The 24,372-nt window shown below is 41.9% G+C and overlaps 1 protein-coding gene across 1 annotated transcript; it reads right to left on the minus strand.

The window, feature by feature from the left end:
* Nucleotides 1–2,222: 2,222 nt before the first annotated feature.
* Nucleotides 2,223–24,372, minus strand: Wrnip1 (WRN helicase interacting protein 1). The gene is made up of 7 exons (XM_051194479.1): nt 23,422–24,372; nt 21,215–21,406; nt 19,547–19,788; nt 8,099–8,328; nt 4,432–4,587; nt 3,732–3,811; nt 2,223–2,945 (listed from the first exon to the last, which is right to left on the minus strand). Exons 1-7 carry the CDS (start codon nt 24,226–24,228, stop codon nt 2,670–2,672), a joined length of 1,983 nt encoding a protein of 660 aa, XP_051050436.1. The 5' UTR covers nt 24,229–24,372; the 3' UTR covers nt 2,223–2,669.

The raw sequence follows: 24,372 nt of genomic DNA on the forward strand, positions 1-24,372 counted from the left end.
CCCTGCTTGACACCAGCATCCAGGGAAATGAATGTTCATCCACAAGCAGATAACAGAGGGGCTCCCACTATCCAACTGGATTCTCAACTAACTGCCTGAACAGGAACAAAGCTAACACACTGGCCTTCCGTCTGTGTCCAATTTCATGTCTGGCATGAGGGAAGAAAAAAGTGAAAAAAGACCAAAACAAAGGAAAAGAAAAAAAATAGAAAAAAATTAATATCCCTAGGGAGTTAAGCAGTCATCAAACATGTAATATAATAAATACAGGCTTCTAGGCCAGGGGAGGGGTGGGGAATAGAGGTCAGAAGGAAAGACCGAGAGGTGGGAGGGTGGCTGAGGTAAGTACTTAGGAAAAAATCAGGTCCTGGGAAATTTAAGATATGATGGCAGCAATGAAAGAGAAAAATACAGGTGAAGAGATTTCCCAGCAACTACAGTAAGGGTGAAAATAGACAGGGTGGAATTGGAGCAGAGGGAAGGCAGCACTACATCCCTTCCCAGTGAAGGCCCCACCAGTGCTCCAGCTAAATGTAATCACAGCTTTCCACCCTTTCCATCGCATTCCTGGTTCAGTTTCCTATGGAGCACAACATTAATTTTTCACTCAATAAATGCAAGAATGCAAGACTGACCCTTTCACTCATTGGCTTTCCCAAGATCAACAAGATTTCTTTGTGTGAAACAGGCAATATGTAATGAATTAGACAAACAGAGGTTCCTAAAACCGTCAGATGGGAATCTCCATCTAGAAAGGTCCTACCAAATGCACACACAAAAACTACTGAAAACTTTCTATACACCAGAAGCAAAAGATTCTAGAAGCTTATTGTGTTTAAAAATCAAAGATACCAGATTGAAATTCCTCAAACTGCTAAGTAACAAGATGGAAAAGCAAAAGATAATGGACAAATACTTCCTCACCTAGAATGAACTGCCAGTCAAACCATCTGACAAGTCTAAACGTAGACTATAAGTATTGCTTACAGTCTTTAAGGGTCCACACTAGCTCTTCTCAGCACCCATCAGCGACAGCTACTGAAGTACACCACCTGGGCAAGAATGAAGTCTCCGCAATATGTTGCCTTTCTAGGTTGATGAAACAAGATATCCCCGCAGTGGGACATCATGTGCAGAAAACAGGTATTCTCACCAGGAAGGCAGAGGTACTCCTAGGACAACAGCTGACATCAACTCTCGATTGGCTGAGGAATCTCTAGGAGACATTACCTTAAAGGAGTAAGACGTGACCCAGTAACCCTCGTGGAAATGTGTACAAACTGACCCTCAAAGTGAGTTTGAGAAGAATTAGCATTCATTCTAAGAGCAGCAAGCCTAGTGATAGTGACATAACTTTAGAAAACATAAAAAATAAACAGTACAAACAGAGCTACATGTAAATAAAGACTACTGCACTTGGGGAGGAATGTGCTAGGAATGCTTCTTGCAGAATTTGTTGAGCTATGCAAAGACGTGTTGCATTTATGTTGTGGCGTATTTATTCAACTATGTAAAGATGTGCTGTATTTGTTTAATTATGTAAAGGTATGTTTTACTATGCCTGCCTAAGGCATCTAATTAATCTAATAAAAAGTTGAACAGCCAATAGCAAGGGAAGAGGTATGGGTGGGACTTCTGGACAGGGAGAGTAAGTAGGAAGAGGAATTTAGGCTTAGGGAAATTTTAAAGACAAGGAGACAACAGGGAAATGCCAGGGCCCATACGGACAGATATGGAGAAACAGCAAAGTGTGACATACAGAATGAAAGAAAAGTAAAAAGCCCTGAGGCAAAACATAGATGACTAGAAACAGGTTAAATTAAGTTAAAAGAGCTAGTGGGACAAGCCTGCTAAGGCTGAGCATTAATATTAGTCTGTATCTTTATTTGGAAGCTGGCTAGAGGCCCAAAGAAAAACTCCAACTACAAATACTAGTCTTTCACAGGCCATTTAAAACTACACAGGTACAGTCCTTATAAGAAGGAAAGAAAAAAAAGAGCTGGGTGTGGTGACATACACCTGTGTAATGCCAGCACCAGAGGAGCTGAGTGGGGAGACTACACGGGCTACACAGTGAGACCCCAAATGAAGGAAATCTAATTTTCAGATAAATTCCCTGCCTTCCCAATCTTCTGGTGTTTTCTCACTCACAGTATCTATCCAGTTCTTGAAATGTGATAGGGGTGCACCAACCCGAGGAGGAACCCTGAAGAATGGAAGAATACTTTGAAATAGTTTTATTGGCTCATAAGACCTTTGCATATAAAAAAAATACCCAAATCACTATGCAGTATTAAATCACAATTACATTTTCTTTTACCAATCAGAACTACCCAGAATATACATTTTTTAAAAGAAAAAGCCTACTGAACAGAATTTTGAAATGACATTATGACTTAAATACTATGACAAAATAGATAATTCCTTATAACATTAATTAATTGCACAAAGCTGCCAGGTATTTTCATAAGCATAATCATTGCACAGAGTGCAAATGAACACAATTTCAATGGTACACATTTAGCTGAAGTAACCACCTCCATCTATGGAACTCTTAATATCTGGCACAAAATGTTGGTCTGTTTTAACTTTTCCCAGGCAACCACCTCCAAGATCCAGTGACTTCTGGCCTTCCTCAAGGTACACACATCCTAGACATGGTCTAAAAGTCAACACCGCCTCTGCTTGAAGAAGTCAACTCCTCTCAGTTCCTCAGGCAGGTAGTCCTGGTCCACAGGCTCGCTGTACATGGGGTTGTACTTGTAGCCTTTGCCATAGCCCAAATCCTTCATCAGCCTGGTGGGTGCATTCCTCAGGTGCAGGGGTACGGGAGGCAGGGGCCCCTGATGATTCCGCAGACAGGCTTTCACATTGTTGTAGGCACTGTACACCTCAATAGATTTGGGGGCTCTGGCAAAATAGACCACACACTGGGCCAGAAGCACCTAGGACACAGAAGGGCATGTCACCGAGAAGATGCCACAAAGTTTATGTTTGGCATAGTACATACATTATGATCTCTCCTAGTTAATTCTAAGACAAGTCTCATGTTTGTTTTTAAATTAAATTTTATAGCCCCACTTTAGTCTGGAGAAAAAGTCCAATGACCTTAGTGGGAAGCTAGACCAGTGATTCTCATTTAACCTAAGAACACCTCACTAAATCAAATTTTTCTTAAGGCCTGATCCATTAAAATAGACGACTGGGAGAGCAGTCCTGCATGAAGGTGAACCCCAATTTCTTGTCCCCAGAAAGCCTGAAACACTTCTGAGCCCCAGGACACCTGAGGACAGTTTGAAAACATTGTGTTGTTTCTGGTGATAGTCCTATAATCTCAGTCATTCAGGAGGCTGAGGCAGGAAGGTCTTAGGGTCAAGGCTTGATTGGGCTAGGGAATGGGTTAAGGACTATTTTGAGCAAATTATAAAACCCTGTTTCACAAAGCTAAACAGGGCTGTGGATATAGCACAGGGGTAGAGTATTTGACTAGCACATCTGAGTTCTGGGTCCAAGCTTCAATGTTACAAAAACAAAATCAAACCACAACCTCACTGACAGGGAAATTCTCATCTTTCTAGGAGGTTAAGATTCAACATAACAAAGTTCAAAAGCTAAGCAGCTTGCTCAGTGGGCCTAGCACACCAGTGATGAAGCCAGGGCTTACATTAAGGTCCACAAAGCACAGGACACAGAACAAAACACATTTGCAAAGAACTGAGCTGGTACCTTACCTCACACTCGGGCATGCCTATAAAGTGACAGCCTTGGTAGGCAGCAACTGCTTGTGCTAAAGCTGACGGATCTGCCAGACCTGTCATGCATAAAGAGACAAAGTGAAGTTTAAGTCACAGCACACCGTTGTTCTGTCTGTGCTGTTGCAACCAGCAACCACTACAGCATGCAGACTTAGGAACACCACACCCAGCACAACTGCACCAATTTATTTCTGATATCTGGCCACATCAAGCAAAAACTATTTATTGAGTTATTGTTGGTGTCAAAAATCGCTTCTTGTGGATAAATACACAAAGGCCATGAAGACATTCACAAGATTTTATGAAAAATATAAAGTCTAATAGATTAAGAAGAGGAAAACCTTTCTGATCTTCATCTTGAATGGTGTCCAGAATCTCCCATTTCTACCTCAAGAACTATCCAATGAAAACATTAACATTTGGCCACAAAGCAAACCAGAAAGTATCTCTTGCATTTCATTATTATGAATGATCATGAAAGATCACTCCTGAAGAAAAAACAGAAATGGTGACCTTGAACACGGTCAAAGTACATGCACATGAAGAAACAGACCAATGAGCTCATGATGTCTTTCTTTTCCTGCCTATTCTGCATGATTACATGATATTCTTGGTCCAAGCGTGGCCACACACCTCTTGTCACAACCCTCATCCCCACAGACTCTCCTCCACTCACCAATGTCCTCGCTGGCAAACCTCACAAGTCTCCTGGCCACGTAGAGTGGGTCCTCCCCTCCCTCAAGCATCCGTGCCAGCCAGTACAGAGAGGCATTCTGGTCAGAGCCACGCATAGCTTTGTGCAGGGCAGAGATGCAGTTGTAGTGTTCTTCTCCTGTACACCAGAGAGAGCACTGTTACTTGGCTGCCTTGTGTGCCTACCTGACATACAAAGAAGCACTAAAACTGGCCCCAGGCATGTTGGGGAAGGCAGTTATCACAGCTGCTCTCCAGCCATATTCAGTGAGGTGAAACCTGGATTAGCTCAATAGGACCTCACTCAGGGTCCAGGACTGTTTCATAGCAAAGTCTTGTTCAGAGGAGAAACTCCTAGTGTACACACTGAGGACACACAGACACAGATGGCAAAGGGAAGGGAGAGGACAGGCACCATCAAGAGTGATCTCTACCACAGAGGATTATCAGAGACAAGAGAGATGGGAGAGAGTCTCATGTCCTGGTTCCATCTTCTGCCCCCATAGTCTATTTGAGTAAAACTAACAGGGCCTGGTCATAGGCATCAGAATGGAGGCAAAGTGGCAGAAACAGCTGTTAAAGCCCATTTGTTCCTCTGCATCATTGCCAGCTGACACCCTGGTATCTGAAGCCCACAGTCATTAAACCACAGACTGTGGGGACACTTGTGAGGCAGGATCTCAGGAGACTGGCAGATGAACTAACGATTCTTATCCTGAAAGCACTGTAGCTCCATCCTCACCACTGACCTCAGACCATCCTTAACCCTCTAGTCACAGGCAAATCAACAAAATGGACTTTATAAAAAAAAACTAAAACTAACAGTTGTCGAAAATAAGCAGTGTTCTCTGGACATGCTTTATGACTTTCTGACCATCCTCTCCTCTAAGTTGAAGGATATGACACCTGAGAAGGTGAAGAGCATTGGTCCTATGTCCTTACAGAGAAGCACCTGCTTTGTGCTCATCATGAGCTACAACAATGCGACTGTGTTCTGGTGGGCACAGAACTCTGGCTCCAGAACAAATCCCAGCAGCTGCTAAGATGACATCTGGTCTTCAAATAGAATGACAAAAAACTAGTCTATCAAAGGGAAAATAGCTACTAGGCTGATTGCAGGGCCCCAAACCTCCAATTCCTAAGGCAACTCAAGCCAGAAATGGCAGGAGCCCATTACTAAACTTTAATGAATTAGCATTGCTCCCGTCTGAAGCTTCTCCAGTCAAGTGAGTAATGGGCCCTGCCTAGATGGAAGTATCCTGGGTGATTGATCTATATGGCTTTGGCCCTTTTCTACCTCTCTGATGAGGGTGCTCCAAACCCTGCTCCCTCTGCAGGGCAGGGCCTAGGGTTGAGAAGTGATAGCCTACTACCTATCTGTCAATCCTATACTCTTTAACACAGTAACTCTTTACTGGGTTAACACAAGAGGTAATTCAACTGGTATAGTGAGCCAAAGAACAGGCTCTGGCCAGAGGAAGTTTGGACTTGAACCTCAAACTCATTATCAATGCAGACTTTGCCAAGTTTTCTACACTTCAGGGTTCTCACTGGGCAAAATAGGGTTGTTTTAAACACACAGACCTTGTACAGAGCAAGTACTACAGGAGAACTACCTATACATGTTAGTATTAATTACTACCTCAAAACTAGAATTCTACTTTTGCTTTTATTATAGACTGCTTGATAGTTGGAAATTTCATATTAATCTAAAAGCATGAGGTCAATTCAGAGCAGACCATCTGTTATCCCTCAAATTCTTTCGCTCTGATGCAGAAACATTTGAACTACTTACTGGATCCTACTAGTGGGCAACTGTGTTGTTTGTAACATTAAAAGACATAATAACAAAAAGACTCTCTAATGGTAGGGTCTTAGTTTGCTTGTTTGTGTTGTTTTGTCTCATTGGTTACAAAAAAAGCCCCAAGAGTCTAAGCTAACACATTTCCAGGGCAATGGCTCTACGGTTCTAACTTATGGAGCAACCTGTAAAAGCCTATTTCTTGAGAATGTAAATTGTATTTGTATGTGTCTGATAATCCCCTGAGGAGCAGACATGCTGGCGTGGGTGGGCAGCATGAGCACACCTGTACTAGGACAGCATGATGTATGGAGTCCTCAAGGCTGTGCTACCACATAGCTTCCACTGCCTTCAGCTCCTCCTGAGACAGCAAAGTGGATGATCCTTCATATACAGCTCCCTAGGGCTGAACACCTCCAAGAGTAACACCTCTCAGTAACGAGGTCTAGGTAGAGTGAACTTAGCAACTCTACCATGAGGTGGCACGGAGGCATATGCAGGCAGTGAGAAACCACATCTTGAGAAGCAAATAATATTGGATTTGAGGATCAGTTTTTAGCACATGCCTTGTAAACTGAGAAATATTATGTAAAGTGGGGTAATATTAATAAGCTACCTTCTAAGGTTGTTCTGAAAAATCTAAAAAAGAAAAAAACTGTAGAGCGCTCAATGGTCATAATAAACATTGTAAGGATTTTAACCAGTGGCCTGATAAATATAAAAGATGGCCCAGTCAAAGGAAAGGCTCTTCTGGGACACTCACAAGGAGAGCTGAAGGCCATTGCTATTGAGCCTCCAGAAAAAGGCATGAGAACTGGTTCACTTCTGAAAAATATTTGGTTTGCTCTCATCTCATGTTAGTATTTGGCTACAAGCAAAGTATGGTGCTATGCTTAGACGTTTTACTTCTCACGCTTTTCAAGGACTGACAAGACATTCAAGGGATAGCATGTAAAAAGTTCCCTGGCTGAGGCCACACCCAGCACAACACAGGCGGGACAAGGGAGTTTGCAATATGTCCTTGCACTATTTTCAACACACAGTACTATCGGTTAGGTGTGCTTTGCCAGGATGTGTAACAAGCCAGCTCACTTGTGAGAAGCAATGGGTGGGACCAGAGTCATTCTCAAGTCCCTCCCCAACCCTCTAGCCAGTAAGGAGACCTCTCATCATCAAGAAATACCAAAATGGAGGCATAGTCAATGAGAGACCTGGGGTTCAATTACTAATCTTTTTCTGGTAGGCCTTTTAAAGAAATGGACATGGTTATACAACGTGATACTATTCAGAGTCACACAAATGTTCTAGAATAGAGTTCTGCCTAATCTACAGTAAGCCATCTTCATTTCTACATTTCATAAAAAGTTGTAAGTATATTATGCTTATGATATTTATTTCTAGCTCACAGATATCTAGTGCACACTGCAAAATTAGAAATTTTGAGGCTACTATAAAACTATTGAAATCCTTGTAAACTTATCTTTTAGACAAAAAATGGAGCATTTTTAACTCTTGAACCAGTAAATCTTTACTCACTGTCTTAGTAAATGATCACAAGAATCATTGTCAACTGAATTCACATGCTTTCAAACTGCTATGTTCTACCAGATGTTACCAGTCTCCAATTTCAAACTCCCAAGGTCTTCTTGATTCTTATCAGGGCAGCTTGTTTGATGCCTATTTTCAGAAAGTTCAGCCCTGTGTGTGTGAGGCTTACTTCTATTACAATACACAGATCAAATTAAGAATCTGGGGTATGCTTTGGAGCTGGCTGAAGGTTAGAGGCTGGAAATAGCCATGGGCACACACTTGCCCACAGGTCTACATTTGCCCTATTTCAATTCCTCACCTGCTCGGTCATATAAAATGTGGGACCGCTGTAGGCCTTCTTTCACATCATTCTCGGTGATCAGAACTCGACTAGGAGAATAGGTTTGACCACTCTTCTTACAAAACATCTTCCTAGAGCTCAACCTGGCCAGCACTGCCAGTTGCAGTCCATTCAAGCCAGTCCGTGCATCACCATCACTAAGGTAAGCCAGAGTGTCCACTGCTTTATCTTCTATGAAGACAGAGGGCCTGCAATGGAAACCAGTATTCATTACCAATGCATTCAAGTCACACCTCAGTTTGCAGCACATCTCAATTACACTTTAACTTCAGTAAGCATCCTAGTTAAAAGTTTTTACTATTTATTCTGAATTCATACTGTTAACTAGATAACTAAGCATTTTTTAGACTAAGAATTAACCAGATTTCCTAAGTCCTAAAGCTATGTCAGTATACTTTACCAGTCATGAGCTACAGGGTATGGCACTCACAAGCTGAGGCTATCACATTCTGTTTTATTAGTCATAGAAGACCTTACTGTACAAGATCCTTTATACAAGTTTGTAGAAGGCAGGACACAGATGCTACAAAGTCACTGTTCAGGATGGGGAGGTGGTGGGGAGGATGGGAGGATGGGAAGGAGAGGGAACTGGGATTGGTATGTAAAGTAGGATTGTTTTAATTTAAATATAAATTAAAAAGAAAAAAATGAAATTACTGTTGACAAGTGGGCTGTCTGTTTTTCACCCATAGAACAGTGAAAACTACTAGACATGCTAGCACCTCATGATAGTGTATGGAATGCCTAGTTCAAGGGTAAACCACATCTGATGACAGGAATACTCAGATCACCCTCCACACAGGGTAAAGACAGCTTTCTCTAATCAGAAAGCCAAATCCCTCATCTTACAAACAAACAAGGATCTCAATTACTCTGGCACAGCAGACCAAGGAACAGGTGTTTGGAATTTTGACTGTGGCATTCTTAGATGGCAGCAAGTCACTTTCTGTGGGTATCAATCATGCAAAAATCTGCCCAGTGTAGAGAGGAGCAGTGGGTACTTCACACTCTCCTGGGAGCTGATTAGAAGACTCTCCCAGAATTTGGGTAAGCCACCTAACCTGTTAGGACTGAATTTTGTACTAACATTTATTCATTTACATATTTTTTTCTGTTTTGGGGGAGGCAGGGTCTCTCTATATAGACCAACATAGCTTTAACTTACAATAATCTGCCTATCTGATTCCCAGTGCTGGGATTATAGGCTTTTGTCATTGGTCTGGACACAATTACACTTCTAAGTTCAGACATTCATAAGGAAAGTCAAACTGCAACTACTTTTCAAGCCTGATTTAGTAAATTGTTTCTTCCCATCTAGTTAGCCATTTAACACATTTCATTGTTTATGATGTTTCTGATTGAGTAGCTAGTTGTATTTTTTGAAGGAAAAATAGGCTTTTTAAAATTTACAGTTCATTCTTGTCATTTCCTGTCTTTGGTTGAAATTATTTATAGTTAACTGTAAGTCCTGACCACAGCTGTTCAAACTAGCTACCTGGAAAACATTGCACAGTGAACTGAGCAGGGCTGAGAAAGGGTCTTCAAGGGCAAGAGGGATCCTGCTTATCTGCTGTGTCAACAGAGTTTTTTACTGCCTACCCACCCACAAAAGTGATCTGCAATCTCCATTTCACCCACAGAAAGATTTGTGTTTAATGTTTTAAAAACAGCCTCATGGGGGAGGAGATAGGAGAACTAGAAACAACAAAAAACTCACCAAAATTTATTTGAATAAAGCTATATTGAAACTTAATCCTTTGTACAGTAATAAAAATAATTTTTACAAAATGACATTCTTTTCTTTACCAAAGGTGTCCCAGATTTCTAGTTATTCATTATGTATCTTAGGGTTTCTATTGCTGGGATTACACACCATCACCAAATGCAACTTGAGAAAGAAGGTTTTATTTTATCTTATATTTCTAAGTAACAGTCCATCACTAGGGGAATTAAGGACAGGCACTCAAGGCAGAGCTGAAACAGAGGCCATGGAGGAGCACTGCTTATCAGCTTCCTCTCCATGATTTCCTCAGCCTGCTTTCTTATACAACTTAGGACTACCAGCCCAAGGGTGGCTTTGCCTCCCATGGGCTGAGACCTCCCACATCAATCATGAATCAAGAAAGTCTATCGAGCTGCCTAGAAGCAGGCACTCTTCTCCATCCCTCTTCCCAAACTCTAAAGTGAATAAATAAATAAACAAAAGTCACTACAGTTCTCATCTTGTAGCTTTCTAACACTACTTTCTTTTTGTACTCTTAAGCACCACCTGAGCCTCTCAGCCCTAGTGACTGACCTTCTTCCTTTCTTAAGGAAGCTCCAACCAGCAGACACATCACCAGAAGATTCAACATACATCTAGACTACAACACTACCATCTGTTGAGCCTAGGAAACATTTCTCAGCTAGAGATGGGAGTTTCTGGAAGATGAACTAAAAGAAAGTCAGAAGACACACACACTGAAGAGAACATGTAAAGCAAGGACCAGAATCAGAGGGGTGGAGTCCACTGTGTGAGTGGGAAGGGCATGCCATGGAAGAAGGGGATGGGAGGAACTAAATTGCTTAAATACCTCCTTTCTGCCTTGAACTAATACAAGCAATGCTTTCCATTTCCTAGGAAATCGTCTTAGCAACTCTAAATGTGGGAGCCCTAAATCATTTTCATCTCCCCAATAAACACTGAGTCATATTAGAATGTCATTTTTTAAAATTACTTTTATTATCCTACAAAGACAGCAGAGGTAGGGGTCTATACTTCTGCTGCGATCCCAATGCCTGGTACATAACAGGCATTCAGTACTTGGGTAATGAGTGGGTTAATTTAGCTTTCAAACCATGTCATGGTGAGACACTCATTTCCTTAAAAAAAAAAAAAAATGAAAGCATTAGAAAACAAGATTCCTATTTCCATAAACTAGAGATAACAACCACATTTATTTGTTAATTTTCCTTTATGATTAAACCAGCCATTAACAGTATAACCAATATTTAAAACAAAACTGGGGTCATTCTGTATAGTTTTACAGTCTTCATATTAAACCTACAAAAAGTCAAAAAGATAGAAACCCCACATTGCTGGACTACTTTAAAATTAGCACTGTGGTATATGCCCCTCCCTTGAGTGTGTGTCCTTTATTCTTTCAGAGATTTACAAACAGCACACTGACTAGGGCTTCAAGAGTAAACATGGGTATATTCTCTTGGGAAAATTAGGACCCTTCCTTAGATATTTAAATTCTTAATTAAAGTATAGTGTGTGGACACATGTGTTGGTGCATGTGGAAGCCTAAAGTTGGTAACCAGTATATTCCTCAATCACTATCCTATATATTGAACCCAGAGCTTGCCTATGGGGCTCATCCAGGTAGCTGTCATTACAGGCAAGAGCACCACACCAGGTTCTAAAGTACAGGTCATCTGCTATTACAGTTTGGAATCACAAGAGTCACTTCTTCAACCCTTTAGATATGAGTCATATTCACAATGTCACCCATCTGTCCAGAGTATTTTAAAAGCAGGATAAAACTGTCAGCAATGCTGTTCAAATAATAAAAATGGGGCTATGCTGATGGCAGTCAATGGTCATAAGCAAATCACAAAATGAAAATCAGCTCTGAAGAATACTGTGCAGGAAGTTCTAAGGTGGGTGCTACCCACCACTCAGCTTCATCTGAACTCCTGCTTTTATAAGCTTTGAAGAATAATAATAACATAAAGTATATTAAAGTACTCCGGGAGCAGTGAGGTATCTCTCTCCACAGGCAAAGGTGGATGGTGTGTGTGCAAGCTCGGAGACCTGAGTTCAATTCTGAGAACCTACATAAAGGAGGGGCTCCATGATACACATGTACTACACACACACAGTGAGGAGCGGAGGACTGATTTCAATTTGGAAAGAAATTTCAAAAGTTATAGAATTGAGGGTAAAATCTACTTAGGGAAAAGGCTGACCAAAATTTCACTGCATACTAGTCTAAAAGAATGAACAGTAAGTTATATACCATTATGAAGTAATAAATAGGGGCTGGTAGGATGTCTTAAGTAAGGGCATTTAGTGCTTAAGCCTAAATTCAATTCCCAGAACCCACATTGTAAAACCCCCACATACACTTCATGGCATGCATGCACTAAAACCCACACACAAAATAAATGTAAAACAAAGTAATTAAAAATAATAATATGGCCAAATGTGGTAGCCCATGACTTTAAATCCAGCACCCAGGCAGCAGAGGCAGGTAGCTCTGAGTTCCAGGCTAGCCTAACCTACACAGCAAGTTATAAGACAGCCAGGGTAATATAGTGCAACCTTGTCTTGTTTGTTTGTTTTTTAACAAATAACAACAACAAATGGTAATAAAAGCTTCTGTGATAAGGAAAAAAAAAGGCTAACCAAATGCATTGGAAAATACATTCTTGATTAACAAGACACAGAGGTGAAACATAATTAGTTCAAGCTCCTCCAACCAGAGAACAAGCTTTGATCTTAGCAGAGAAACACAGAAAACTCCCTCTTCTTTTCCCATTAATACCACATTAGTTGGTTTTTTTGTTTGTTTTGGTTTGATTTTTGCTTTGTATTGCTTTTGTGGGGGAAAGACAGATGATACTGGAAAGTGAAATTCCTTGTGTTCATGGGAGAACCAAAGTAGACGGGCTGGTTCACATAATAAAAAGAAACCAGGCTGAAACACCTGAAAGGGTGCAGTAAGTGGCACTCACATACCGGTGTAACCAACAGGAGGGAAATCATGCCTGGTACTAGAAACCTAGCCACCTTCCTGGGGCTAGTACACCTTAGATAGAAACCTAGCCACCTTCCTGGGGCTAGTACACCTTAGATAGAAACCTAGCCACCTTCCTGGGGCTAGTAAACCATAGATAGAAACCTAGCCACCTTCCTGGGACTAGTAAACCATAGATAGAAACCTAGCCACCTTCCTGGGACTAGTAAACCATAGATAGAAACCTAGCCACCTTCCTGGGGCTAGTGAGACCACAGATCTTAGAAGATAATCTCCTACTGCCACTTTGCAAAGCCAGCATATTTTACTACATTTTAAATCTTATCCTTATACCAACAAACAAGGGCAGCTATGATGCCTCATCAAAGAGCTTCTCTTCACAGCAAATGAGACCATCACAGAAAACCACAACTAGACACAATGCAGAGATCAACATCGGGAGCCCAGCCCCAATGGATATCCACATCCACATCCACATCCACATCAAAGCTCCTGCATCTAGGCTCGGGGAGCATCACATTGGGCAGGGAGGTTTGTTATGAGGGCTGGAACACTAGTTAAGTCTGCTGTGAAACAATGTCTCCTAGAAATGGATGCATAAACAAGACTGGACAATGGTAATATCAACAGACATGCTAACCCGGGAAAAAAATTTCACAGGGTCCCACCCCTAGACCAAAAACTGTAGATAACTAATGTCAGCTGGAGAAGGAGAATTAGCATCTGGGAGGAAGGAGCTGCTGGGAGGAAGAGAAGGGGGGAAGCAATACAACATATATATATATATTAAAAAGAAAAATACAATGTATTCTACACTCATAATTTACTCTAGTTGGTATCTTCTACTGCAGTGTTTGACCATCTTTCGTTTGCTATCTGAATGGTAGAAAACATGTCAGAGGCAAAAAAAAAAAAAAAAAAAAAAAAAAGTAAAACTGTTGGGAGAGAATGGTAGAAATGAGGTCCTGTTAGCAGGTGTGTGGGTGTGACGGGGGAGTAAACAGCATGTATAGCTCTCTTGCTTGGGGGCCATGAGGCTACCTTGCTTAGAATTCCCAGACTATAGAGAAGAACCATGACTCAGACACAGCAGCCTATACAAGCACAGGCACCTTGTTCACCATCCATCTGCCTCTTAAAACCCTGCCTAGCTACACAATCACAAATTCTGGTGTTTTATCCCATCCTCTTCACCTCCACAGAGATGCATTCTACCTAGTTTCCAAATAACTGTTTCACATATACACAAGCCCTGTGATCTGGAGTCTTTATCAACAGTAGGTAATGTAGGGTAAGAGCAGTTTGTACTCTCATCCTCAACAATACAAGATTACCTACCAACCAAAGACCATACTCAGCCCTCACCCCCCCCCCCTGCAAAATTAACCAAGCGCACAGATCACACATTTTATTTTATTTTTCTGTATCATGTAATCAGAGTGTTTGCTCTCCAACACACTGTATCCACACTATGTTTGTAATTCCAGCATTTGGGAAGTAGAAATCACTACTACAGATCAAGTTAAAGGCTAACCTGGCTACATGAGACCCTGACTCAAAACACAAAACAAAACAACAAAATGCCAAAAGATGGATAGATGGATGATAGAGGCAGGCAGGCAGGCAGACAGAACCTCCTCAGAACCTCCTTCCCTTTTCTAGATAGCTAATACAAGCTAGCCTAGGATGACTCTGAACTTCACATCATCTGGCCTCCACCTCCAGAGTGCTAGATTACAGGCATATGTCATCATGCCAGTTTTTCAGTGCAAGGACCAAACCTAGGACCTCATGCATGCCAGTAAAACATTCTACCAATTAAGTTACATCCTGAGTCCCAAGACAATAATGACTTAATATATTTTTATTGTTATTACTCAGCATGTAAGTTTCAATTACTATATCCTTTGTATTGTTTTAGACAAATAAGTTCATTCATCTTATTATTAGCAAATGAGCTTTCATCTTCAGTGAAAAAATTACATGTGCACTAGACAACTGTTTTAAAATAATTTTAGCCAGGTATAGTAGAGCACACCTTTAATCCCAGCACTGCAGAGGAAGGGCAATCTCTAAATCTGAGGCTAGCCTAATCTAGAGTGAGTTCTGGGACAACAATCAGGACTATGAAGAAAAACCCTGTCAAGAAAACCAAAAATGTATGAATTATATCCAAAGTTTAACTTGCATATTTGTCTTACATACTTGGGGTCATTAAGTTCTTAGATGAAAAGAGTCACTAGTATACAAAGTTTAAAGAACTCTCCTGGACACATGACCATAGGAGAGTACTAGGAGCCCTCTGCCCATCTGGCTTTTATCACACTACATCCTCTTTACAGGCATAGGAATGTACTTTTCAGCACTCAGCCAATATCTAGCTTATGCAGGACTTTCAAAGCTTCAGGAATGCTGAGATTAAAGGCCTAAGGAATTTTTTTAAAGAACACAAAGGCTGGGGTGAAGATGGGTGGGGCTTGGCTGCTAAGCTTGTGGAAAGACCTGGGTGTGAACCTCAGCATCAAAATAAGCAAGAAACTGAATCTTCTGTCCTACTGTAATAGGGATGCACATGTATACAGTGTGTGAGAACTCGTTTTACAAACACAGTCAAGTGGAGAAACAACACCCAGAGTAGTCCTAGAAGCCATACCTGTCATCTCACACACAGCCTTCAACAGTCTAGCATTTCTCTGTGCAAGTTCTAGTTTCTATCTAGAGCACCAAATACAACAGTCAACGCAACACAGACCCACTCTCCCCAGAGAGGAATCAATGGCTGGGGTCAAAGTCTTCTCTTCTAGCTAGATCAGTGTAAACAAATCTGATTAGTGTGTGTAAGAATGAACACACAGACTCTATATGCAAAAAAAAAAAAAAAAAAAGAATGAACACACAGTTGACATGACTTAATAGATTTCAAAGTAAAATTTTATCTACAATAACTGAAAGACCACATCAACGTTAATCTCGTGGTCCCAGTACTGGAGTCACTAAGCAGTCTTAGCTTTCTTGCCTGTGTTTCTACAAAAAAAGGGAGGGGGCTGTAGTTCTCATCCTTGGACATCAGCTGCATAAACTTTGACCTCTCGTGTTTATTCAGAGTAACTGATAGAAGGGGAAGGGGGGGTCCTCCCAGCTCCAGCTTTGTGACACTGAGAGTTGTTCTCTCACCAACATGGCCACTACTAACTGAACATTCTCATTCATTCATTAAAAATAGCTGGGGGCCACAGAGATGGCTCACAAGGGAGAGGTGCTGTGTGCCTGAGGACGGGAGTTTGATCCCTTGATCTGACAGTAAAAGGAAAGAACCCGAAAGTTGTCTTCAGACAGTAAGCAAATCAAATAAGGCACATTTGTTCTCTCTCTCTCTCTCTCTCTCTCTCTCTCTCTCTCTCTCTCTCTCTCTCTCTCTGTCTCCCCCCCCCCCCAATGCACAGGTTTAAAATAAAATCTTAAAAAAATTGTACCAAGTACATTGTACTCTGTTGGGTGCTAGGACAAAAGAGCCACTAATTCACAGTGACTGCAATGTGGTTAGGCAGACATCAAACAAGTACACAAACAAGCGTGCAATTAAAAACATAAGTGATGTAAAGGGACTTAAAAGTATTCTGGGAAATAGAGAGTCAAGTACAGAGGACTATTTATTACATAGGGGTTTAAGTGGCTTCTCTAGGCTACCAGTATGTAGTTCAATTTCAGATTCAGCCTACAAAGTGGTACACACCTTGCAGAGAACCTAACAGTAATAACAAAACCAATTAAACTCTGTCTGCTCTTTTATTTTACTATGTCCTGACTGCTGCAAACAATGTCAGTAATAAAATACTCTAGCAAAGTAAAAAAAAATAAATATTGGCAATTGAAGTGGCAACTACTTCTTTCAGGAAGTCATCTAAAATGTGTTTCTTTTTCAGTGACTTATGACATCTAACTTCTTGTCAGAAACACTAGCAAGATGGTAAATGAAATTATTGGAGCTAAGGATAACTGCTATGGAACAATCTTTATACATTATAAATGTGCATTGCTCTAATTGTTTTTTTTTTTTTTTTTTTTTAAAGCTTATTGGTTGATAGCTGGGTAGGAAGAGATTGGATGAGAAAGACTGACACAAAGAATTCTGGGAGGAAGAAGGGCGGGGTCAGAGGTGTCACCAGCAGGAGATGAATGTGCCATGCTAATAACGGTACTGCCACATGGCAGGGTATAAATAAGGAATATGGGTTAACTTTAAAAATGTAAGAGCTAGTTAGTAATAAGCCTGAGCTATTGGCTGAGCATTTATAAGTAATATTAAGCCTCTGAGTGGTTATTTGGGAAATGGCAAGTGGGAAACATCCAACTACAGCTAATACTTATTTTACTGTACTTGCAGCAGATAAAAAGGAATATTTTTATTAAAGCAAAAGGGTCATGCCTGGACAATTATCTCCCATGAAGGATAACCTAAAGAATAAACCATATTTCTCATATTAAAAGGTAGGATTTACTCATACCCTAACCAATCACCAAGGATGTAAAATATGCTTCACAGGATTCTGGGGATATAAACAAGGACAACCTCCTGTTTTCTTAGCATTCCCAGGAAGGTAGAGTACAGAAACAAGCAAGAACGAGAAGAAGCCATAACTGGGATTGACTCTAAACAAATGACTGAAGAAAACATAGGACATGTCAGATATGGAGGTCTGCACTGACTGGGATACAATTTTAGCAGGTCATGGGTGGCTGATTTATTTAGTATCTGACTCCCAGTTTAGTAACTATATGAAATCTGAATTCTTCTGCTGGGTCTGCTCAGACTTCATTGCCTGCAGATCACCTAGAAATCTCTTAATGCACAGAAACCCTTTCATGAAGGATGGCTCCACAGTCCTACTGATTTCATTTCAATCATAGCAAAGCAGTGACTGGGAAACCTGGGAGAGCTTGGATGATTCAGTCCCATGAAATGACATGAGATAAAAAGTATCCTGAATAAGCAGGACATAAAATTGCATACATGTTAAAACAACCAGCACACAGGATAATACCTACAACCTAGGTAATTTTCTTTTCTTTCCTTTTCCCTTTTCAATTTGCCTTTACCACATGCTGAATATGAGTCTACAGTTGGTCCATGGATTCTCTGTATCCTCAAATTCAATCAATCTTTAACTGAAAAAAGATAGTTTTATTTAATGCATTTTTACTAAACAGTAAAAATCTTTTCCCCTTTGACACTGGTCCTTAAACAACAGAGAACAATAGCTATTCATATAGCATTTATATTGTTCTAGGCATTATAATCTAGGGAGGGTGGAAACATAGCTCAGTTGTATACCATTTGTCTGCCATGAGCAGGGTATTGAGCTAACTACAAAAAATAAATTAAAAAAATAAAAACAATCTAATCAGAATTTAAAGTTTATATGGGAATGGGAGAATTGTGTAGATTTAATGCAAACACTGCATCTATTTACATAAAGTATATAGATACCTGTTACTTATTTGTGAAGGGTCCTGGAACCAATCCCCTCTTAGGGACTGACAGGAGACTATACTAGATACAATGACCTGGGAACCACAAAAGCTCAGCCCACAAGGGCTCCTGATATGAGAACTAAGGGCAGATAACAGCAGGCCCTACACTTTTTTTCTGTCCACATCCTAATGGTCATTCCATCACCACTGTACTCTAATAGAAAAGCAACCTCGTTCTGCCCAGGGTTCCTTGGCCAAATACTTCAAGGTTTTCAGTGGTATTCTTCCCACAAGAGCTAATGAGAGAATCCAGACACAGGGAGAACTGCTGAAACCCAAAACCTGAGTGCTTTAATCCTCACTGAAGAGAGGCCACACTTGGCCTTGGAGCAAGCCCAAGCAGCTGTCTGGTCCAGGGCATGAGGAGGTGGGCAATAGTCTCTCCTCAGACCACATTATGTTCCACTGCATTATTTCAGCCAGCACACAAACAAATGACTTCTGAAGAATATCCCTAACAATAAAGGAAAACTCTAACCCAAGAAATCAAATGCTGACCCATGACAAATGCCATAGGGTGACATGATGGAGAGCTACAGAACAAAAGGATTGAGATGGCCTGTTATTTGTCACTTTCAATTAACTTCTTTACTTTCATGGAAATGGGTTTTCAAATACGCAAAGTATTTTGAGTCATTGTATAATTACAATTACACTAACTGTCCCCCAATATTTTGAAAAACACACTGTGGAGCAAAAAGAAATCAGGATCTAACACAAATCTCAGAAGATTTGTAAATTAATTCTAGAAATATGAACCTATTTCCTCTATTTAAAATAAGGCTTCCTATAGTCTTTCTAACCTTTAAAACAAGTGAATGAGGAAAAAAAAAAAAAGCATGAAGCCTAAAAGCAAATGTCCAGTAACTATAATAACAAGAAAGGCAACATTAAAGCTCAAAGAGATGTAGACACACCTATTAGCCATAAGATGAACCTAAAAAAGGAACCATGACAGAGGTCTGGAGGGTAGGATTAACACTTCCCTCCTTTATTTTCCTTACAGGCAGATGGACATTTCTTCTCTGCCTCTACCCCTCCAATGGCTGAGGCCCAGCCCTCTCTGGCTCTCTGCCAAGAGATTCCCAGGGAGGTGTGGGCGTCCAGGAGCTGCACACAATCGACTTACTCAGAGCTGCAGTTGCTGCTGTGGCTCAGGGGGTCAGTAGGACGGCTAGAGTCTAGGACATGGATTCCCAGTGAGTTGATAGCTCTCATTAAAATAGTCACCATGGCCTCTACTGGAAGCTTCTCAAGAACAATCACCCGACATCGACTCAGAAGAGCAGCATTGACCTGGAAGGAAGGGTTCTCTGTGGTTGCACCAATCAGTGTGATCGTCCCACATTCCACGTGAGGAAGGAAAGTGTCCTAATCATGGGAGGAAAAGAGAAGACAGTGATTCTACTCAAGAGCCACGTGCAGAATCCTATGTAAGTTACCTATCCACTCTCTTATTTTCCTAATTTTACCTTTTCATTATACTCATCAGATACTGCAGATCAATTTCAAGAGTATCCTTCTTGAAATTAGTATACGTAAAGCTCAACTTTTGGGAGCAGTGTCTAACCTACCTGGTCTCTTGCTGGAAGAGTATGGTAGAATATCTACCTATTAATACAATTCTAACAATTTCAACAGAAACTACTTTGCTTAGAAAAGTACTTTCTGCCCAGTGTGTGCACCTGCATACCAGCTTTTTACAGAAGAATATAGTGTTGGTAATTCTAAAATGTTCTTCCCCTACAAGTATTCAATCATCCTGTTACTGATCTTAACATACTGGTGAGTATGCAATTACCAGACACTGTCTAAAGGGGAAATTCCAAGTCAATGGTCCCATGTGAGATCTTGAAGCAACATCAGGCAGAATGTGTTGTTTTAGAAAAAGATTCAAATCAGGAGAAAAAAGGTATACTAGCTGCAACAAATGTAAACCAAAGAAAAAAGCATGCCTGAAGAATGATTTTTTTTCTATCTTGGTAATTCAAAATGAAGTTTTATAATAAAAACAAATTGTATCGTTTTATTTCTAAAGGCCTTTAAATATCTAGATTATCTTATAATATTTATCTTCACAAGAGCTAGAAGGCACAGCAAACAGAAATAAGTTTGAACTTTAAAAATACTGGGGAGAACTAAAACCATGAAGGGGTGTGTGTGTGGGTGTGTGTGTGTGTGTGTGTGTGTAGGGGGGTGGTAAGAGCTAGAATCCAGGGTTTTCATAAGCTGGATAAGTGCTTTATGTGTGTGTGTGTGTGTGTGTGTGTAGGGGGGTGGTAAGAGCTAGAATCCAGGGTTTTCATAAGCTGGATAAGTGCTTTATACTGGGGAGAACTAAAACCATGAAGGTGTGTGTGTGTGTGTGTGTGTGTGTGTGGAGGGGGGTGGTAAGAGCTAGAATCCAGGGTTTTCATAAGCTAGATAAGTGCTTTCATTATAACCTAGCCTTAGAATGATCTTTAGATCAAGTTCAACTGGTCACAATGTCTTTTTAAATTAAAAGTTTTAAAAGTTGGAAACTAGATCAAAAGATCTTTTTCTTACACGGGCAGCCAAGAAATAGAGAAATCACTTCATTTATCGGAGAGAGAAAGCATTCTCTTGCCATCTAAAAATAGTTTTTAAAAAATGGAGAAATGGCTTGAAGATGGGTGGCAAGCCTATGTATGGGTCCTGAGAACAGTTAACATTTGTTGCATTTGTATACTGCTTTATACTTTTCAAAGTGACCTTGCATTTTATGTATCCTATTTTATGCACATAATATCTGAAGAGTAGTAAAAAGCTAATATACCTGCTGAGATTTATTGAATCGATGAATCTCATCAATAAAAAGGATGGTTTTTCTTTTGAAAAAGCTCTTTTCATTCTGAGCCTGCTTTATAACATCTCGCACATCATTTGTCTTGGCATTTGTTGCAGATAACGTCACAAACCTTATGCTGTGCTTCTTGCTGTTGTTGGCTATGATGTGAGCCAAGGTGGTCTAGAAAAAGATTATATAGTGTTTGAAAACCTCATCAGACAGACTGGGCAGCATACATAGGTACCAGAAGCAGCATCATAACTATTTAACCAAATACATTGAACAAAGAATGCTGAAACATAGAGACTATAGAATTTTAAAAACATTACAATGAAAATAGGAAGATAGTTAATTCTGACCTCTGACCTCTGATTCTTTTTTGGTAGACTCTTTAAGATTTTATGAATCCCAATAAAGAGTAACAGTCTTGATTTAGCAGTCAGGATAACAGCTGTTACCTCTCTCACCAAAAAGAAAACTCTTTCTCCTTTGGCCAAGAGTATAATGTCGAAGGCCCCAGGATAAGAGTTGATCCCTGAACCAAGCTCGAATGGGAAGCCAGCAGATAGTAGCTGAGAAAAGCAAAATGAATGGCTTCTGAGAGCAATGATAAGCAGGTAGCATGTGGGGATGGCTGCATGCCACTTCTGAACATCCACTCTGGAAGGAAATTGAAAGCAACAATTTGATCTTATTAGTACTTAACAGTAAACAAAGGCTGAAGAAAACCTTTTAATTCGGTACCTGGCACTTAATGGGTGCTTAATAAATATGTATTTGCCATTACTAATACTACTGTTAGCAATTCAGTATTAAAAATGGAAATCAAGAAAAAGGGAAGGCTGCTTACTGAATGACAAAATGTCCCTGAAGAGAAAGGTAGCACTTTATTTTCTGAAAGTTGTACAGTTGGGTGTCATCAAGACACTGGCTGCTTGGTAACAAATCCCAGCTTACCTGTGCCTTTTGGAATTAGGCTCCCATGTCATATAGGCTTGTGACTGTCACCAACTGCCTCACTGAGCAGACTTGGCCCAGTAAATCTCTTGCATTCAATCCCCCATGACTCACCACTCTTCTCTCTGCAGACCTTTTCAAAGCCTACAAGTACCAATAGCCAAATGTTCACTCACGTTGCTACACTAATGTCAGAATTACTACCAATGCTACTACTGACCAAGCCCCTAAACAGAGTAAGCACCAAATCTGGGAAGGGCTGGCATAATGTCAACAAATAAACAATTAACACGTTATTTTGGAGGTTGGAAGTGTAGCTCAATGATGGAGCAGAGTGCAAGGGCCAGGGCTTAAGAATTTTTTTTAAATCTGGGGTACATATGATTTATGCTTAACCAGAGAGAACATGAGTACAAGGAGGCACAATAGGAATGCTGTATTGCAGCAAAATAAAGAGGTGTGGTTGAGAGATGAGCTGCAAAGAAAAACAGGATAAACATCACAAATGAGCTTGTGTATGAGGCAGCCCGAATCTCAAATCAAGAAGTGTTCTTTATATTCCAATCCTGGGTGCATTCTTTATTGTCCTATGGTTGGGGCCACCTATGAACAGGATTGTCAATTTATCACATTTTCTCAAGTATTCTTCCAGTGACCCGTTCTCTAAACCCATGATATCCTGGACAATCTCCTGTGGCTGTGGTAAGATGACACACAGAACAGGACACTACAGCATCAATGCTTTTCCCAAGTGGAAAGCAGTATCAGAAAGTTATGAAAATGCCTGTTGAAATAATGCACAGAAAGGGAGATTTCTATTAGTTCAAAGAGCAGTTAGAACAAACTGGGAAGGAAAGGAAGTATAACAGAGGAAAAAAAAGTAATTACTTGTCCACTACAAATGGTGCGCACAAAATGTTTCTTCCCCAATTTTTGCTGCGTGCCCTTTGCTTGGAATTAGGTCACTAAAAGATCAGGGATGTGGGGGTACATAGGGACACAAAGATAGCTAGAAAGTCAGTTCACATTTTCGCATAAACCAAGAAATTCTAGCATTTTCCTCTGGAAAACGGCCAATAAGGATGTCTTGGGAAACTGAGGGGAATGACATACTTGCTTCCTCATTACAAACTCGGCTCACGCACCGGGACCGCGCCCCCAGGCCTCCCTCCTTCTCCAGAGGAGTGGTCGGGAATTCTGAGGACTGCACCCGGCCCTTGGCCAAGAGTGACACTCACCTTGCCGCAGCCTGGCGGGCCCCACAGGATGACCGAAGGGATCTCGTTGGTCTCCAGCAGCGAGCGGAGCAGAGTCTCCTGCCCAACGGCCCTACTCTGCCCGATGTAGTCCTGCAGCGTGTCGGGACGCATCTTGTCTGCCAGCGGCTTGCCCTCCAGCATCTGTCGGATCTCCTCGGGTGCCAGCGCCCGGGGATGCGAGCGGCCCGCGCTGACTCCGAACGATGTGTCCGCGGCGTCCGCGTCCCAGTGCCCGGGGTCCTCCTCGCCGTCCACGTCCGCGTCGCCATCGCCGTCCACCCCCGCCTCCTCCTCCTCCTGAGCCTCCGCCTCGTCCCAGCTCCGCGGAGAGGCACTGCCCGCCGCCGCGGCGGCCGCCGGCCTCTTCCCCAAGCCCTTCCTAGCCGGGCTGCTGGAGCGGGCCACCGGGAAGTCGGGGATGAGGCGCGCGCCGCTGGGCGTGGGCGGCGCGTCGTAGCTCTCACGGCTCTCGGTCTCGCCGCCGTCGTCGCCTTCCTCGCCCTCGCCCTCGCTGCTCTCGGCCGCCGTCGGGGTGGCGGGCTGCTTCAGCGCCGAGCTCTCCGACAGCCGACGCCGCTTGGCGCCGGGAGGCGAGGGCCCCTTGGCCCGTTCCCCGGCGCGGTGCGACCCGGCCGCGGGTTCCGCGTGCCCCGCGGGGTGCAGCAGCAGGCAGCGGTCCAGGTGCGAGTTGATATGCGCGGCGGGCATCATCTGCTGGCACACGGGGCACTGCACCTGGTGCAGCTGCGACAGGAAGGGGTCGTCTTCCGGCCCGCTCACCTCCATGGTGGCCGCTGCCCTCCCCGGCGCCCGCGCGGGTGCACCTGCCCCTGTGAACGCCGATGCCCGCCGCTAGGCCCCGTGCCGCGAGACCCTCGCGCTGGGAGGTAGCAGGACGCGCACGGGCCGAGGGAGGGCGCCGCTCATGCC

This window comes from Phodopus roborovskii, unplaced genomic scaffold, assembly GCF_943737965.1.
Source record: "Phodopus roborovskii unplaced genomic scaffold, PHOROB, whole genome shotgun sequence".
Lineage (NCBI taxonomy): Eukaryota > Metazoa > Chordata > Mammalia > Rodentia > Cricetidae > Phodopus > Phodopus roborovskii.